General features: G+C 43.2%; 1 protein-coding gene across 3 annotated transcripts; it reads left to right on the plus strand.

The window, feature by feature from the left end:
* Positions 1-4,235: 4,235 nt before the first annotated feature.
* On the plus strand, positions 4,236-16,910 carry LOC136674571 (claudin-15-like). Of its 3 annotated transcripts, none has more exons than XM_066650633.1 (5): positions 4,236-4,817; positions 12,290-12,454; positions 14,821-14,902; positions 15,329-15,439; positions 16,652-16,910. In XM_066650633.1, exons 1-5 carry the CDS (start codon positions 4,601-4,603, stop codon positions 16,761-16,763), a joined length of 687 nt encoding a protein of 228 aa, XP_066506730.1. In that variant the 5' UTR covers positions 4,236-4,600; the 3' UTR covers positions 16,764-16,910. The 3 variants fall into 3 exon arrangements, with proteins under 3 accessions (XP_066506730.1, XP_066506739.1, XP_066506721.1); XM_066650642.1 differs by lacking the exon at positions 4,236-4,817 and adding an exon at positions 6,253-7,720 and having other exon boundaries at positions 15,721-16,812; XM_066650624.1 differs by lacking the exon at positions 4,236-4,817 and adding an exon at positions 6,293-7,720.
* The last annotated feature ends 2,396 nt before the right edge of the window (positions 16,911-19,306 follow it).

Consider the following 19,306-nt stretch of genomic DNA (forward strand, 5'->3'; position numbering starts at 1 on the left):
GATAATGTCTCGTTATCAAAGAGAAGTGACTGAGCTGAATGGGAGTGCGTGAGATGTGTCAAACACACACACACACACACACACACAGGAAATCTGGCACACTGTATTTATGATTATATCTGATTCTTATTATTGTTACAGCACTGGATTATTATGAAATAAAGCCATTATACAGTGGGGAATCTGTTTTTAAAATTTTGCCAGAAGCTCAGGCATAAATCTATCAAGAATTCCTTAAGACTTCCTTAAGTTCTGGACCCATCACCGCCCTGAACTGGATAAGGGTTACAGACAATGAATGAATGAATGAATTAACTAATAATGAATTATTATTATAAAAATGTACTCAAACAGAGCTGTGTTAAACATCGGTTCTACTGGGTTGTTTTACTTCATAAATTATTATCAATACATTCACTTCACATATAAGTGTGTCTAATATATATATAGTAAATAACACACACACACACACAGATCACTAGGCTGTTTCCTGTAGAGAGTTTGGAGTGAGTTTATTGATGCACTTTATGAAATGAGGGAGTGTAAACACAGTGTGTGGAAGTGTGAAAAGCTCTGATCCTTGACCTCCTGAGAGTTTAATGTTTAACGACTGAACACACTCTCTATATTTAACCAGGCCAACAGTCTCCAAACCCCACAAAACTCAGATCTACTTCCTTACTTTCCTGACATTCTCGCTGTTGAGCTGTTTCTGAACAATGTCAGGAGCAGAGATGATAACCACAGCTGGACTCGACCTGAATCCAGAACACACTCGCTCCCCGTTCACACCTGCACTTTAATCCAGATCTGTTACGAACTTTACCCGGAGGAGCTGTGTGTGCGAATGTAAACGTCTGTAACAGTGTCCCGGACATTCCCCGGACTTTACCCTACCCCCGGTGCACATTCCGGGGAATGGCCCAGTGTGAACAGAGCTGGGAATTTTTCGAAGAATCACACTGTATCCTGCACGCGCTGTATAGGCTCCGCCCTCTGCATAAACCAGACACTGCACAGGCTCCGTCCCCTTCCTGAAGCACACACTGCACGTGGAACATTTCCAGACATAAAAACCTTTGTAAAAGCAAGACCCCTGAAAATCTCTAGACCTGATTCTTCAGAGATTCTCCAGAGTTAACGAGTGAAAAAGCTTCTATTAGCTTTATGGTTCTGCTTCATGAAGAAAGCAATCAAAACAGAGCTCATTTACATACCTGTGTAGTGTCTCCTGGACGACACTGAGGTCAGACGAAGAGAATGTAGCTTGTGTCTCCTGCTGCTCAGATGTCTCTCCTGAGAAGAGGAGTCCAGGACTGTCTCCTGTGTCTCCTCATAAGTTTGGGTGCAGATCTCAATGCCATCTCACTCTGGGCTCAGTGCTCCACTGTTTCTCACCAGAGATCTGTGAGAGACTTTATCATCCACACTCTTATTATCATTAAAGCAATATATGCGTTACACATTTGAATATATTTCATCATACACGCATTTATATTATTATTGTGATGAGTTAAAGAATACAGAGGATACTTAAATTCAATCTGTGTGTGTGTGTGTGTGTGAGAGAGAGAGAACTTGAACTGAACCGGTGTTTCTAGGACACACAGATCTGTTTGAGGGGGCTCACTCACGCCAGGCTCAGTTCCTGAGAAAAACGTTCTCATTAAATCAGTTCTTATCAGAACAGAAAGGTACGGAGAGGCACCACTCAAAAGCAAGTTTAAAAATCATTAAATCATTCCTCCGCGACCCTGAATTGGATAAGCGGATACAGATAATGAATGAATGAATAAATCACTCCTTTATTTAAACATACCTTTCTGAGGAGAAATTAATCGGTGTGTTGAAATCACAGCAAATTATCATCGGGGTTAAATCAAAGTTATCAGGGTTAAATAAATCTAAGTGCATGTAAAAGTGAAGATTTCACCAGCACTGCATTTTCAGGAGGTACACCCAGGAGATATTGAGATGCTTTTGAGAAATTAAAGTTTCCTCTGCAACTGAAGATTGTGATTGAGCTCAGGAGGTGTTTGTGTGTGCGTTTGTGTGTGTGTGTGTGTGTGTGTGTGTGTTTAAGACTCAATATCTCAGCAATCTGAGAAAGACAGGAAATAAATCACATCATAAAGCTACACCTCTCTCTCATAAACCCTGTGAATACAGAGATTTCACAAAGGAAACAGCAAAGACATCAAAGCCATCATCGTTAAATATTAGAGAGACATCTCAGCTGACCTCAAACCTCAGCTCGCGGACTTTATAATCAGAGCCAGGTGTTTGTCTCTGCCTCCACATGAGCCTTGGGACAGACCCAGACTCGTTATCTCCAGTGGGGGGCACTGTGGTGGTGTGAGTTCAGAGTTCTCTGTGCTTAGAGAGAACACACAGGAAAACTGACCCCACTTTGACCCAGACTGACCCACACTGACCCGGTCTGACCCCACACTGACCCCGGACTGACCCCACAGTGACCCAGACTGACACACAGTGACCCAGACTGACCCCACACTGACCCAGACTGACCCCGGACTGACCCGGTCTGACCCCACAGTCACCTAGACTGACCCCACACTGACCCACGCTGACCCGGACTGACCCCACACTGACCCACATTACAGAGTCAGTAATGATAATAAGCTGTAAGTTGTACAGGTGTAGGTAAAAACCAGGTGTAGATAAATACAGATGTACGTAAGTATAGGTGTAAGTGAATCCAGGTGTAGCTAAATACAGGTGTAGTTAAATGTAGGTGAGCCCAGGTGTAGTAACCCCAGGTAACTGAATGTAAGTGAAGGGTGATAAGCTTGTGTGATTGTGCTGTAAAGGGTGTCTCCTCCGGGTGGCATCATATCTGATGAGGCCGTGCTGCGTAGGCGAGTGCTGAGTGGAGCCTCTGAGGTCAGGTGGGGAATTGTGGGTAATGTGAGCAGGTACACAGGTGTGTTGTTTACGGCAGGTGTACGGTCTCCTCTCTTTACTCTGGACATCACCCAGAGAGAACATTCCCTAACGGTCTCTAACTTTGCTCCAACAGGACACAGGGTTTCCCATAAAGTGGCCAGGGAGGGTAGTATGTGTGTGTGAGTGACTGGGTGACTGTGTGAGTGACTGGGTGATTGTGTGACTGACTGGGTGAAACTGTCCACAGGTGTGAGTGTGTGTGAGTGACTGGGTGAGTGTGTGAGTGACTGGGTGAAACTGTCCACAGGTGTGAGTGTGTGTGAGTGATTGGGTGAGTGTGTGAGTGACAGGGTGAAACTGTCCACAGGTGTGAGTGTGTGTGTGACTGGGTGATTGCGTGAGTGGCTGGGTGAAACTGTCCACAGGTGTGAGTGTGTGTGAGTGACTGTGTGAGTGTGTGAGTGTGTGTGAGGGACTGGGTGGGTGAGCGTGTGAGTGACTGGATGGGTGTGTGAGTGACTGGGTGAGTGTGTGAGTGACTGGGTGGGTGAGTATGTGAGTGACTGGGTGAGTGTGTGAGTGACTGGGTGAGTGTGTGAGTGACTGGGTGGGTGAGTGTGTGAGTGACTGGGTGAGTGTGTGAGTGACTGGGTGAGTGTGTGAGTGACTGGGTGGGTGAGTGTCTGAGTGACTGAGTGAGTGTGTGAGTGACTGGGTGAGTGTGTGAGTGACTGGGTGGGTGAGCATGTGAGTGACTGGGTGAGTGTGTGAGTGACTGGGTGAGTGTGTGAGTGACTGGGTGAGTATGTGAGTGACTGCGCGGGTGAGCATGTGAGTGACTGGGTGAGTGTGAGTGACTGGGTGAGTGTGTTAGTGACTGGGTGAATGTGTGAGTGACTGGGTGTGTGAGTGTGTGAGTGACTGGGTGAGTGTGTGAGTGACTGGGTGGGTGAGCATGTGAGTAAATGGGTGAGTGTGTGAGTGACTGGGTGAGTGTGTGAGTGACTGGGTGGGTGAGCATGTGAGTAACTGGGTGAGTGTGTGAGTGACTGGGTGAGTGTGTGGTGCTTTGTCCAGGGTGTGTTTTTTGTGTTGTGCCCAGTGAATCAGGGTAGGTTCCAAAAACACCTCAACATTGACCAGGATGAAAAACGTACAGAAGATCAATACATGAATGAATGAATGAATTAATTAATCAACAGCATCTGTGTAATCTCCTCTGTGGAGGTGGGCTGGAGACAGTCAGAGCCCTGTGCTGAAGAAGTGTGTCTAATGTTAAGTTCTGAAGGAGGAAAGAGATCTCTTGCGTCACACTGTGTGTCCCCGGTCTTGTCCAGCCGCCCTGTGTTTTGCGAGTGGAGCGCGAGTGGAGCGCGAGTGGAGCGCAGTGGTTGGAGTTCAGGACTGTTTCTGTTTATCTGCAGTGAGCGATGAGTCTGTTAATGAATGACTGAGCTCTGATCGGACCCGTCCTGCCCCCACTGTCCTTTATTAATCATTCATTCATTTTACTCCTTTATGTTTTTCGAATGTGTGAGTGTGTGTGTGTGTGTGTCAGGGCAGGATTGCTGGGTCCTCCAAGCCCACATCAGTCAGCCGTCTCCAGCATGTTTGGGAAAACTCCTTCTCTTCTTGTGCAATACAGCGTAGGGTTTTAGCCAAGAGTGAGAGAGAGGAGACAAGGCGTCCGAGGATGAAGGATGTGGTGCAGGTGTCTGGGCTGGTTCTGGGATTCCTGGGCTGTGTTTCTGCCTTTGTTTCTCTGCATATTGGCACCTGGAAGGAATCGTCCGACTACGACGACGTGATCATCTCCTCCAAGCTCTTCCAGAACCTGTGGATGGCCTGCGCCGAGGACTCCACCGGGAACTACAACTGCTGGCACTTCCAGAGTCTCCTCGCACTGCCAGGTGAGACCAGGCCAAATTAATGTCTCGGAATAATTAGCACAAAAGAGATGCTTTTGTCCAGAGGAATGTGATGAGGTTGTGATGAGCATCAGATGCCACTCAAACTCCAGAGGAGACACAGGGGACTCTTTCTCTCAGGAGAGACATCTGAGCAGCAAGAGAGACCGTACCGTCTCCACTGTCTCTCCGCCTGATCTCAGTGTCATCCAAGAGACATTACAGAGATATCAATAAGACACTAGAGAGATATTAAGGAGATATGACTGATACATTAACCTCACAATTCAGAGATTTTAAGGAGACACTAGAGAGATGTAGTGCTGGGGTTAAGGTGGAACTACAAAGATATTAAGGAGACACTACAGGGATGTTTTTCTATATTTAAGGTGGAACTACAGAGATTTTTAGGAGCCTCTTTAATAGAACATTCAGTGATTTTGTTTCCTAATGTAACACAATCTGTTGTAATCAGCAGATTCTCTTTATGTTTGAGTCAGGTTAGAGGCTGGGGGTGAACTGATGGGCAGCGCAGGTATAAACCTCCCCAAAGGCAGAGTGCAGTTCCTGCAGCAGTGAAATGCCCCGGAACACATGGCACTTCCAATAAAACGCCATGTGACTCTCGGCTGATATTATGTTTATAATTAAACTCTTAAGGCTCCACGGCGCAGCCTCAGCGCTCACGGCCCGGTCACGATTTACAGATCAATAACTGATCAATAACACTGTTATAAACTCTGTAATAAACATCCGGACCGGGACAGGGACAGGGATGACACCTCTCACAACACGACGGACAATGACAAGCAACATTGGATAATCATCTCTTATTAAATTTATAGAAATATAAAATGTACACCACTGAAATTCAATTCAGTCTCTGGAAAGAAAGAAAAAAACAAAGAAAGAAAGAAAATAAAAACCAAAAAAACAAATATAATAAGAAAGAAGAAAGAAAGAAAAAAGAAAGAAAAGAAAAAAGAAAGAAAGAAAAAGAAAGTAAAGAATGAGAAAAGAAAAAAGAAGGTAAACAGACAGATAGACAGGTACACAGATAGACAGACAGACACAGTAAGACAGACTGAGAGACAGAGAAACAGATAGACAGTGAGAGAGACAGGTTGACAGACAGACAGATTGACAGACAGACTACAGACAGAGAGAAAGACAGACAGTGAAACAGACAAACAGACAGAAACAGATAGACTTGTAGACAGACAGACAGGTAGACAGAGAGACAGACAGACAGAAACAGATAGACTTGTAGACAGACAGACAGGTAGACAGAGAGACAGACAGACAGACAGGTAGACAGAGAGACAGACAGACTTGTAGACAGACAGGTAGACAGAGATACAGACAGACAGACAGATAGACAGTGAGACAGACAGACAGACAGACAGACAGTGAGTAAGCACCAGGCTTGAAGCTCACTTCAGCATCTTTCAGAAATGACATAAAAATGACTGAAAACTAAAGAATATTTTTCTGTAAATAGTTTTCTGTCTTGTTTGTGGAGCTGAGGGTTTCCTTGGCCTTGGCCTTGATCTGATCCGTCTCCTGAGTTCAGTTTGATTTAGATAAACCTGAACTTCAAAGGAGCTGGTGACTATTTTAAAGTAGAAATGTGGGAGGAAAACAGGTAGGACTTTCAAAAAAAGTTTTGAAGCGTTTGGATCAAATAAACACTGATTAAACACTGATCAAACACTGATCAAACACTGTGGGGTTAATAAAGCAGTGGATTCTGTCTGATCTCGGAGCCGAGGGGAGGGCTACATCAATCACACAATTTCAAAGCCTTCCCCCACATTAACAGGCAGTGGTCAGAGCTCTGGGTTTAAACTGCCCCCATTTCACACTCGATTGAGGCAAAAGCGTAAAGGACTCCAGCTGGAGCCAGAGTCGGAGTCAGAGTCAGAGCGGAGGAGGAGGCTGAGGGCTGTAGAGCTGATGAGTATCTCTGTTATTTACAGATACAACTTAAAGTCATCGTATTAAAGCTGTAGTTTAAAGCTGTAGTTTAAAGAGTGTTGACCAGTTGTGGAGCTGATTTTCATTATTGCACTTGGAGTTGTAATTTAGATTCACATATTTAAATCTATAGGCTTTGATCTGTTTTTTCAGAGTTGCAGTTTTGAAGCTGTGTTTTCATTTTTTATTTTTGAATTATATTTGAATTTTGAAGTTTTAGTGTTAGTTTTCAAGTTTGATCTTTTGAGTGGAAGTTTTGAAGCTGTATTTTTAAATTGATGTTGCATTTGTAGATTGAAGCTGTAGTTTTGGAGTTGTAGTTTTGAAACTGTAGTTTCACAGTTGTAGTTTTGAAACTGTAGTTTTGCAGTTATAGTTTTGAAACTGTAGTTTCACAGTTGTAGTTTTGAAACTGTAGTTTCGCAGTTATAGTTTTGAAGCTGTAGTTTCAGAGTTGTAGTTTTGAAGCTGTAGTTTCAGGGTTGTAATTTTGAAGCTGTAGATATGGAGTTGTAATTTTGAAACTGTAGTTTCGTAGTTGTAGTTTTGAAGCTGTAGTTTCGCAGTTATAGTTTTGAAGCTGTAGTTTCAGAGTTGTAATTTTGAAGCTGTAGTTTTGGAGTTGTAGTTTTGAAGCTGTAGTTTCGGAGTTGTAGTTTTGAAGCTGTAGATCAGTAGGTAGGTCAGTGCGGTGGTGGAGGAGATGGGTTTGGTCCAGCTGGGTGTGGAGGTCCTGGCCCTGGTTCTGACTTTTCTGGGCTGGGTCCTTGTGGGTGTCTCTCTGCCCAATCGTCACTGGAGAGTGTCCACTGTGGAAGGGAACGTCATCACCACCTCCACCATCTACGAGAACCTGTGGATGTCCTGTGCCACCGACTCCACCGGGGTCCACAACTGCAGAGAGTTCCCCTCCATGCTCGCTCTGTCCGGTATGTGGGTGACAGACTGGTCAGCAGCAATAGGGATAGCATTGTTCATTGGGGACAGAATAGTTAATGAGGATCAGAAATAAGAGGGTCAGGGTCCACCATATCTGAGTGTTAACTCATTATTAGTGTGGTATTAGGATGGTCACGGATTACAGCAGTGTGTTAGGACCAGGTTTAACCCAGAGTCAGTTATTAAAGGCTAAGCACCAGCTATATAAAAGTGTCAAACAATTAAATACAGTGGAGTTCCTAACTTGTGTTTATTGATAATCAGAAAACATGTTATTTCTTACTAATTCAAGGAATAAGGTTTAAAAGACTGTTGGTCCCCCCCCAACGGTGTTCGGACACTCTAATAGACGTCTTGCCTGTGACGTAGATGGTGGACAACAACTCTAGAAGTTGCACTTAATTTAATGCAAAATGACGAAAAGGTTTGTTGTTTTTGGCCGCAATCATTCAATGTACAGTGGGACATCTGAGCACAAATGGCCCAAAGATCCCAAAATATCCAGAAAATGGACTAAATTTGTCAACTTTAAACGGGCACTTTGGAAAGGACCATCCGCTCACTCCGTTATCTGAAGCTCATTTCACTGGCGCTTTTCCAACAATATGGGCATGTAAGGAAACCAACGAAAGGTGTTCAAGAGCCTCTGTAACATGGAGGTAAACAGGGTAAGGACACTCACTTCGCCTGTTTTAGTTGGTGTTAGTTAACGTTAGCTTGACTTGCTAAACTCGGTGGCTCAGATTATACTCGGCTACGTAGCTGAATTACGGAGGTTTATAGTGTCGGATGAATACGAGTTCGACTTCGATCACATTTACAAAAATAACGGTACCTCTAAATTTGAGTTTAGCTTATTGCTAGGCTATTGTCATGAATAATGTTGGTTATTTAGCTAGATAGATACTGTCATAACGGGGTTTTACCGCGGCGTTGTTCACGTCTTGTCCACCAGTGACATCACGGTTGCGGTCAGAATTTCCATAGAGCTCGGGTTTCTCCATCAATTTAATAAAATTGTCAGTTTTAAAGCAAATTAACCTGCTATTTTCATTTTAATTCATACTTATATATGTCAGTAACTAAAATAATGTGAAATATTCATGGAGGCCCATTAAGTGGTGCTTAGCCTTTAACAAGTTTTAGATTCATTAATATGAAACAGTCAGCTCTGTGGCTTATCACAGTTTGTGTCACTGTCCATCTGGAGTCACACAGGAGGGCTGTTTTCATGTAAACTTTTCACGTGAAGCTTTTGTTAAACTACAGCAAAGGGCTGTTGCAATAACCTCAGTGTTGACCCCAACTGCAGGGGACAGACCGTCACCGCCGCGACGTAGACGTGTTTTCCCTTTGTTTGCGGGATCTTTCTTGTTTTACACGTTAGTCGTGTGTAATGAATGTTAAATACATTTGTTAAAATTCGTAAAAAAAAAACAGGGTTTGAGTGTAATTTTTCCCCAGCTGCTGGCGTCTGAACTGCTGCTGAACCGCTGAGTGTCAGTCTTCGTTTATAAAACAGAAACAACGGCAGAAACCTAGTCACGAACCAAAAGGCAGCTTCTCCAGTTTGGGAACATTTCGGATTTCAAATGAAAAGGGAGAGGCATCCGATTCGGACGAGGCCATGTGTAAAGTCTGTGCCAGAGAACTCGCTGAGAAACAGGGAAATGTGAATTTGAGTCTCATCTCACTTCCTGTCGTTCAGCTCTCACAGCCCAACTGCCTCCAGCACAGCGTCAAGGAGCAGCCGCATGAGGAACAGCTCTGGCCGGTTCCAGGCGCCAGTGAGGAGTGTAGCACTACAGTCAGAAGAAATGAAGGAGTCATTTGGGGCAGTAATGTCACACACCTCAGTGTTGAAGCCCGTTAATCCACAGCGCGGTTAATTCCTTCACCACCACAGCCCTACTACAGTAATCTTCTCATTAAACTACAGTAAAATTCTCATTAAACTACAGTACACTTCTCATTAAACTACAATACACTTCTCATTAAACTACAGTAAAATTCTCATTAAACTACAGTACACTTCTCAGGAACTTTTAATTAAACTACAGTACACTTCTCATTAAACTACAGTACACTTCTCATTAAACTACAGTACACTTCTCATTAAACTACAATACACTTCTCATGACTCTTTCATTAAACTACAGTACACTTCTCATGACTCTCATTAAACTACAGAAAACATCTCATTAAACTACAGTACACTCCTCATGACTCTTTCATTAAACTACAATAAACTTCCCATGATGCTACATTAAACTACAGTAAACTTCTCATGACGCTTTCATTAAACTACAATACACTTCTCATGATGCTTTCATTAAACTACAGTAAACTTCTCATGACACTTTCATTAAACTACAGTAAACTTCTTAAGAAGCTTTCATTAAACTACAGTAAACTTTTCACCTGAGGCTTTCATTAAACTACAGTACACTTCTCATGAAGCTTTCATTAAACTACAGTAAACTTTTCACCTGAGGCTTTCATTAAACTACACTAAACTTCTCATGACGCTTTCATAAAACTACAGTAAACTTCTCATGATGCTTTCATTAAACTACAGTACACTTCTCCTGATGCTTTCATTAAACTACAGTAAACTTCTCATGACACTTTCAGTAAACTATAGTACACTTCTCATGACGCTTTCATTAAACTACAGTACACTTCTCATGAGACTTTCATTAAACTACAGTAAACTTCTCATGATGCTTTCAGTAAACTATAGTACACTTCTCATGACACTTTCACTAAACTATAGTACACTTCTCATGACACTTTCAGTAAACTACAGTAAACTTCTTATGAAGCTTTCATTAAACTACAGTAAACTTTTCACCTGAGGCTTTCATTAAACTACAGTACACTTCTCATGAAGCTTTCATTAAACTACAGTAAACTTTTCCCCTGAGGCTTTCATTAAACTACACTAAACTTCTCATGACGCTTTCATAAAACTACAGTAAACTTCTAATGATGCTTTCATTAAACTACAGTACACTTTTCCTGATGCTTTCATTAAACTACAGTAAACTTCTCATGACACTTTCAGTAAACTATAGTACACTTCTCATGACGCTTTCATTAAACTACAGTACACTTCTCATGAGACTTTCATTAAACTACAGTAAACTTCTCATGATGCTTTCAGTAAACTATAGTACACTTCTCATGACACTTTCAGTAAACTACAGTACACTTCTCATGAGGCTTTCATTAAACTACAGTACACTTCTCATGACACTTTCATTAAACTACAGTAAACTTTTCACCCGAGGCTTTTAGTCTTAGACTTAGACTTTATTGATCCCACATCGGGGAAATTCACTTGAGTACAGCAGCACATAGTTTTATTAAACTGTTGTTAAACTATGGTAAACTTGTCATGCTTTTATTAATCTACTGTAAACTTTCGGTAAATGTTTCACCTGAAGCTATCGTTAAACTGTTTATTTTCTTTCAGTTCTGAATTGTGTTCCACTGTTCATCTCTCTACGGAGATTCTTCTTAAAGTCTCAGTGTCTGCGGAAATGTTTAATGAATTTTTTTTTTCATAGACTCTCTGGAATTCTCATAAACAGATTTTTTTTTGTTGTTTTCATTTTCTACAAAGATATTTTGTCTATTTTTTGTCTGTTGAAGTTCAAAAAAACGGTTTATATTTTTCTAGTGAAATGTTTTAATTTGTCCATCTTTCTACACTCAGATTAAAGGTACAGTACGGGTACATTACTGTCACTACAGCTACAAACAGTGTAGTGTATCTTTAAAGGTACAGCAGTGGTGTTAGAGTCCAGTTGTGTTCCCTAAAGGTTCATTACATTCTCTTCTCCAGAAGGAGAGGGGGATCTCTGTAATCTTTCATTATACAAATGTGGAGAATAAAAGAACACAATAAAAGCCCTGGAGATGAAACGGGGCGAATGACATTAACACAACTTTAACATCCACAGTTAATATAGAGTAAGGTACAGTTCTGTTCCTAATTAAAGGTGCAGTCTAAAACCTTTGTGTAAACATTTACATTTATGCATTTGGCAGACGCTTGTATACAAAGCGACTTACAAAAGAGGAGCTAACATTCAAACTACAGCACAAATTATACAAAATACCTTACATTAAGTGTAATATGCCAGGAAGTAATAAGTGCATTAAAGAAAGACATTCAGTGCAAGAGATACTCTCAGAAGAGCTGGGTCTTCAAGGATTTCTTGAATGCAGAGAGGGTTTCTGTTGCTCTGATGGTGCTTGGAAGCTCGTTCCACCAGCGTGGTACCAGAGATGAGAATAGCCTCGACTGACCTGTACGGGGGCTTGGCCGTGTTAGTTGGAGCTCCTTTGAGGAACAGAGAGGGCGGGCGCGAACATGGTTTTAAGAGTCTATTGAGGTAGATGGGAGCAGAACCAGTGAATACTCTGAAGGCCATCATTAGTGATTTGAATTTGATGCGAGCAGCTAAGGGTAGCCAATGCAGCTCAACTAATAGGGGCGTGACATGTGCTCTTTTAGGCTGGTTGAAAACAAAGCCTCTTTTGTTTTTCAGGTTATATCCAGGCGTGTCGGGCACTGATGATCGCCTCCATCGTTATGGGATCCTTTGGGCTGATCGCCACCCTGGTGGGCATGCAGTGCTCCAAGTTCGGAGGAGAGAACTACGTCCTGAAGGGGAGACTAGCTGCTCTAGGGGGGGTCTTCTTTATTCTCCAGGGTAAGAGCGCCCCCTGGGGGTAAGTGGTCGGGGGATTATGGCTGGTGTTTTATCTCTCTCAGTGGGCAGCAGTGACATTTCTCTGGAGCTATGGGCTCAGAAATGTCAAAGACGTAAAGTGTTCAGTGAAACAACAAGGTGTGCCTTTCAGAAATGTCAGAGTGAGGAATTTACTGACAGAAAAAACAAGACTGGATTTATCGTTTAGTACACGCTAGATCTGATTTTAGACGAGTAAATGACGAGTTAAACTACAAGTTCAAAAATGTACAGTTAATGAAGTTAATCTTGTTAATATTAGTAACAGAAACGCAGATCGATACCTAGATTGATCCCAGAGGGAAACTCAAGGCAGTATCTGTTCCTCATTGAGGCATCGTTACCATCACAATAAGAGTAAAGTATAAAATGAGATGACAACAAAAATAGAAATAAAATCTAAATATAGAATATAAAATAAAAGTGGAAGTATAAAAATAAAATAAAATAAAATAAAATAAAATAAAATATAAAAACAGAAATAGAAACAGAAAGATCTCAGTGTGTATGAGTGGTGGAAGAAGTGCAGTCCAGTTCCACAGTTATAACGTCAGCAGTGATAACTCATTCATTCATTCATTAATTGTCTGTAATCCTTATCCAGTTCAGGGCAGCGGTGGGTCTGGAGTCTATCCGGAATCACAGGTTGCAAGGCAGGAACACATCCTGGAGGGGGTGCCAGTCCTTCACAGGGCAACACACACCCACACATTCACTCACACACACACTCACACCTATGGACACTTTTGAGTTGCCTGCGGGTTGGTGCAGCAGATGGTGTCTCTGTCACAGCTCCAGGGTCCTGGAGATTGTGGGTTCTGTGAGGAGTGCGGTGTGTTCTCCCTGTGTCTGCGTGGGTTTCCTCCGGGTGACTGTCTATAAGGAGTGTGGTGTGTTCTCCCTGTGTCTTCGTGGGTTTCCTCCGGGCGACTGTCTGTGAGGAGTGTGGTGTGTTCTCCCTATGTCTGCGTGGGTTTCCTCCGGGTCACTGTCTGTGAGGAGTGTGGTGTGTTCTCCCTGTGTCTGCGTGGGTTTCCTCCGGGTCACTGTCTGTGAGGAGTGTGGTGTGTTCTCCCTGTGTCTGCGTGGGTTTCCTCTGGGTGACTGTCTGTGAGGAGTGTAGTGTGTTCTCCCTGTGTCTGTGTGGGTTTCCTCCGGGTCACTGTCTGTGAGGAGTGTGGTGTGTTCTCCTTGTGTCTGCGTGGGTTTCCTCCGGGTGACTGTCTGTGAGGAGTGTGGTGTGTTCTCCCTATGTCTGCGTGGGTTTCCTCCGGGTCACTGTCTGTGAGGAGTGTGGTGTGTTCTCCCTATGTCTGCGTGGGTTTCCTCTGGGTGACTGTCTGTGAGGAGTGTGGTGTGTTCTCCCTGTGTCTGCGTGGGTTTCCTCCGGGTCACTGTCTGTGAGGAGTGTGGTGTGTTCTCCCTGTGTCTGTGTGGGTTTCCTTCGGGTGACTGTCTGTGAGGAGTGTGGTGTGTTCTCCCTGTGTCTTCGTGGGTTTCCTCCGGGTGACTGTCTGTGAGGTGTGTGGTGTGTTCTCCCTGTGTCTGTGTGGGTTTCCTTCGGGTGACTGTCTGTGAGGAGTGTGGTGTGTTCTCCCTGTGTCTGCGTGGGTTTCCTCCGGGTCACTGTCTGTGAGGAGTGTGGTGTGTTCTCCCTGTGTCTGCGTGGGTTTCCTCCGGGTGACTGTCTGTGAGGTGTGTGGTGTGTTCTCCCTGTGTCTGTGTGGGTTTCCTTCGGGTGACTGTCTGTGAGGAGTGTGGCGTGTTCTCCCTGTGTCTTCGTGGGTTTCCTCCGGGCGACTGTCTGTGAGGAGTGTGGTGTGTTCTCCCTGTGTCTGCGTGGGTTTCCTCCGGGTGACTGTCTGTGAGGAGTGTGGTGTGTTCTCCCTGTGTCTGCGTGGGTTTCCTCCAGGTGCTCTAGTTTCCTCCCACGCTCCAAAAACACACGTTGATAGGTGGATTGTAGACTCAAAAGTATCTGTAGGTGTGAGGTGTGAGGGGGGACTGGCGCCCCCTCCAGGGTATGTTCCTACCTTGCACCCAGTGATTCCAGGTAGACTCTGGATCCACCGCCACCCTGAACTGGATATGGGCTACAGACAATGAATATATGTTAATTTCAATAATATAAATAGATCATGTAAAGTTTAATAATGTAAATTAAAAAAGGTGAATAACTGTGAATAATGTAAAGTTAATTTAAATGACAATGTAAAGTTACATAATGTAAACTGTAATAATGTATAATATATATAAGAATATAATATAAATAATAAAAGATACAGTTAATAATGTGAAGTTAATAATGTACAGCTGTGTCTCCGCAGGGCTGTGTACTATGATCGCCATTTCATGGTACGCCTCCAACATCACTCGCGAGTTCTTCGATCCTCTTTATCCCGGAACCAAGTGAGTATTTCTGGATGATTTGGAAAATATTAACCTTATATTTATGTAAAGATTAGCTTTTAATACAAAGGCCTGTGCCTTATATTCAACATTTAAAAGAATGTTATGGCTATTTTGCCATTGTTCTGTTAAAGGATCATAGACCTGTTTATGATCCTTCGATGTCCCAAAAAGGACTTTTACAGGAGGGAAAGTGATTTTTATCTTTTAAAGTCAGTTATTGTAAAAATACATACAGATCACTAACTTTACAGTGTTTATTTGTCCTTTTTAACCATTTTTAAAGTTGTGGTCTTTCTGTCTCCTCAGTCACCGCAGACAGAGACAGACGCTGTTTACAAACCGTTCTGTCGCTTTAAAGAACAGCGTTCTGGGTTCCCACCGCTGGTTGATGGTTGTTTACTGTTGTGCTGTTGTTGATTGTAGATATGAGATTGGGGAGGGGCTGTACATTGGCTGGAGCTCGGGAACGCTGGCTCTGATTGGAGGATGCTTTTTGCTGTGTTCCTGTAAGATAAAGGACCCAGAAGAGAAAATGTGAGTTTATCTCCCATGCTGTTCACACCACATCTGGATCTGGCACCAAGAATGTGAAAATATTAACCACCACAGAACTTCTACCAGCGTCATTCGACCCGCACCAAACCTTACTCTGACAATGTAGAGGAATGATAATAAAATTATTATTTATTTACATTATTATTTAAACGCTTGTTTGTTCTAAATTTGAGTCCCGCAGCCCATTTCAAACAGCTCTGACAGTCTGATCCAGTTTTGAATCTGAATTATTTGTGATTCTTTCATTGAACCCGTCTCAGCTGCCGAGCTGCAGTGTTTCACTCCTGGATCTTCACACACTGAGGTTTCAGCAGAGAACCTGACTCTGTCGATGAAGAGGTCTGCTGTAGAGGGTCCGACTGCTCCGACTCCTGCCCCTGGACTCGTCTCTGAAGTAGCTCCGAAATTACAAACCCCATCGGCTCACCTGCTGCAGAGGGTTATTTTATAGCCTTTAGACAATGTTTCTGGCTGTATTTTTTATTTTTATTTTTTTTTTTGGAGCATGCTGGAGACATTGAACATGATTAGGTTACATATTATATATTTTAATAACACATATTATGAAAAAAATCCCTTATTCAGGCCACCAACCCATACACTGTGAAACAACACCCCAGTCAGTTTACTGTGTGCTGCCTGAGTCAGAAAACACAGGATAAAACGAGTTGTTCTGATTCTGCTCTGCTTCTGACGTCAAGTGCAGAGACTTTAGGATGGCCCCACCCCCTCGTATGAGTCTGTCCAATCAAACCGCTGGACCCGCGTTTATGTGAGAGCGCAAAGACGAGGTTCAACTCAGCAAAACAACGAGCGCGGAGAAATAAGAGCACTGAGTAAAAATGGAGAAGAAAGAGAACAGAGTGAAAATGGTTAAAAACCAGAGCTTCTGCTCCTCGCTCCTCACTGCTGTGCACTCGGGGTCGGGGTGAACAGCGAGCGGGTGCTGAAAGCGGGCGTTCTGAACAGGGCTGTTTACACAGGGGGAGAACACTGCTGTGGGGCTCGTGGGGTTTGGACCAAAGCAGGTCACAGATGTTTCATTAAGACACAGAGCTGTGTTCCACTGTGGAGACGAGGGGGAGTATGGCACCTTTAAATATCCGGTCGTGTCGCTGTGTGTTAAAAAGCAGGTTACAGTAGATTTGCATGAAACATCTAACCTCACTCTGTTCTGTCTTTTCCCTCCAGGATCCACAGATATCAGACTCCCAGCAGAGGAATGGCGTTCTCACACACTCACTCCCACACAGAAGCGTCCAGAACACACTCCAGTCAGTACGGGCGGAACGCCTATGTGTAACACGGGATTTACACTTCCATAAACCTACAAACTGTGGCTGAAGAGTGAACAGCTTTAATGTGACTTTAATGAGACCAGTGTGGACTGTTTATTAATGTCATTTTACCCCAGTGGGCTTCAGTGGTCAGCAGTGAAGGGGGGGGGGGGGGGGGGGCATTGAGACATTTTCTATTTGAACTTTAGAGATTTTATTTTCATTTTATAAAATTACAGAGTTATTTCTAATCACTTTTCGATGTTTGGACCTAGGAGTGGTAATGGACAGTGATGATTAACTGATACACAGATAAACTCCAGCTTTTTTCAACTGAGATAATTATCCAAGGTCAAAGCCTTCTTATCCTTTAATGATTTTAAAAGAGTTGTACATGCTTTTATTTTGTCTGTAGACTGGAGTACTGTAACGGTCTTTACGCTGGGGTCAGTCCGGCTGCCGTCTGAAGGTTACAGTTGGTGCCAAATGCTGCAGCTCGTCTCTTTATAAGAACACACAAGCGAGAACATATTTCTCTCGTCAGCTTCTTGCACAGTTTAGTCCTTCCTCACACGGTCATTAGTTTATTGGGCCATGTCCCACACCGTTGTCAGAGCTCTGAGGAGCGCAGTTTGGTCATTTTTGAGGAGAGATTTATCATATTACTGTTTTGTGTTTTTTATTTAAATTTCCTGAACATTTCACATAATGCCCAGGTTTAGAATTAAACAAAACAACAAAGCATTTCAAAATGGGTTCCCAGGGGCTTTAAAGGTGTAGTTCACCATTTTAAAGAATAAAACCCTGTGTACAAAGCTCTGAGTGTGTGTCCTCTCCATGTGCTGCTCTGCAGTCGGTTTGCTCTGGAAACTGCTCTAATGTCTTTACGAAGCCCCAGTGTCTGTAAATGGGTAAAAAACTAAGTCTGGGTCCGGTGCTAGGCTTTCTCTCTCTCTGCTCACGGCAGAGAAAGACCATCTGGAGGTTTTTAGACAACGGAGAGACGCTGAAAAGCCCCAGCCGAGATGAGGATGTTGCTCTATTCCTGCTCCACAAGAGGGTAACGCTGACTTATATTTGCTGTTTCTGATCACTTAAGGTGGAAATGTCTCAAACTCAGGAGACGGCTAACTGCATTAGCAAGTTACAAAACTAAACAACTCAAGTTACACATGAGTTTCTGTGGGAATTCAAACTTAGACACGTTACATTTCAGACGCGTACAAACAACAGTCTGTATTCTCCTCAAACACACTGTTCCACCTTAAAAGATCTTAGCTTGGAGCTGCATGGCCCCATAATCGCAGATGTCCCCTTTAAAACTTATTTTTGGCTTTTGCTTCAGTGTGAGATTTACTAATATTTCTGTTTTCTTTGTGAGTTATTTTAAATTGAGTCTTATGTGTTTTATCTGTTATCTCTGTTTCATGTTTTGCTTTTACTGTACTTTGTTGGACAGCAGTTTTGTTTATAAATGTGTCTTATAAATTAACTGACATTGACAACTTTTATGACGATGAAGAAAAAGACAATGTTTGTTCTTAAAGGTGCAGTTTGTTAAATTCGGAGGCCTCTAGTGGTGAGATTGAGTTCCCCTCCCTCTCTTTCACCACAAAAGGTCAAAACATTAACACCTTTACACCTACGTAAAGCTGCTCAGCATTTCAAAAAGGTGCTGAACAGATCACACACAAAAAATGATAGATGTGTGTGTGGGCGTTGAACAGGAGAGCAGAGAATTTCTCACGGGTTTCTTTCCACTGTTTGGAGACAAATGCAATGGTGAAAAAAAGTCTGCGTTTGTCCTAAGTGTGTTCACGCTCTCAGACCTGCACCTGCGCTACCTGGGAGTTTTCCATTGTGATCCTGGAACTCTCGTAACACAATCCATTTCTCAGAATGAAAAAGGTCCTTTTTGTTGTGTGTGTGTGTGTGTGTGTGTGTGTGTGTGTGTGGAGGAAGGAAAAGCCATGTCCTTTGTGTTTGGAGTGTGTTTACACTTCATTACAGCACTTTCCCCGCCCTTTTTTCTGGGTCATGGCTCCAGTGGAATGGGATTAGGCAAAACACAGCGTTCGCTAATGACAGGTGTGTTTAGGTGGGGGGGGGGGGCACACACCACCTTTGGGCCAATGTGAGGTCCGAGTTGAGTCAGGTTGGTTCGGTGTTAAGTTGGTTTTGAGTCAGTGTTGGGACAGTGTTGAGTCTGTCTTGCGTCTGTGTAGGGTCGGTGTTGAGTCATTGTTGAGACAGTGTTGAGTTTGTTCTGGCTTGGTCTTCAGTCATTGTTGAGACAGTGTTGAGTCAATGTTGGGTCAGATTTGAGTCAATGTTGGTTCAGTTTTGAGTCAATGTTGGGTCAGTGTTGACTCAATGTTGAGCCTGTGTCGAGTCAGTGTCGGGACAGTATTGAGACTGTGTTGGGTCTGCCTTGGTTGGTGTTGAGTCTTGAGTCTGTGCTGGTTCATTCTTGAGTCTATGTTGGGTCAGTGTTGAATCTGTGTTGGATCAGTGTTGAGTATGTGTTGGTTGGTGTTGAGTCTGTGTTGGGTCAGTGTTGAGTTTGTGT

This window comes from Hoplias malabaricus, chromosome 2 (genome assembly GCF_029633855.1).
Source record: "Hoplias malabaricus isolate fHopMal1 chromosome 2, fHopMal1.hap1, whole genome shotgun sequence".
NCBI classification, from domain to species: Eukaryota; Metazoa; Chordata; class Actinopteri; order Characiformes; family Erythrinidae; genus Hoplias; species Hoplias malabaricus.

Excerpts from the sequence above, each read along its gene's own strand:
- LOC136674571 (XM_066650624.1), top strand. The coding sequence starts at position 7,495 with ATGGGTTTGGTCCAGCTGGGTGTGGAGGTCCTGGCCCTGGTTCTGACT. Across the intron at positions 12,455-14,820 it reads GGTCTTCTTTATTCTCCAGG|GGCTGTGTACTATGATCGCC; the intron begins GTAAGAGCGCCC and ends GTGTCTCCGCAG. Across the intron at positions 15,440-16,651 it reads AAGGACCCAGAAGAGAAAAT|GATCCACAGATATCAGACTC; the intron begins GTGAGTTTATCT and ends TTTTCCCTCCAG.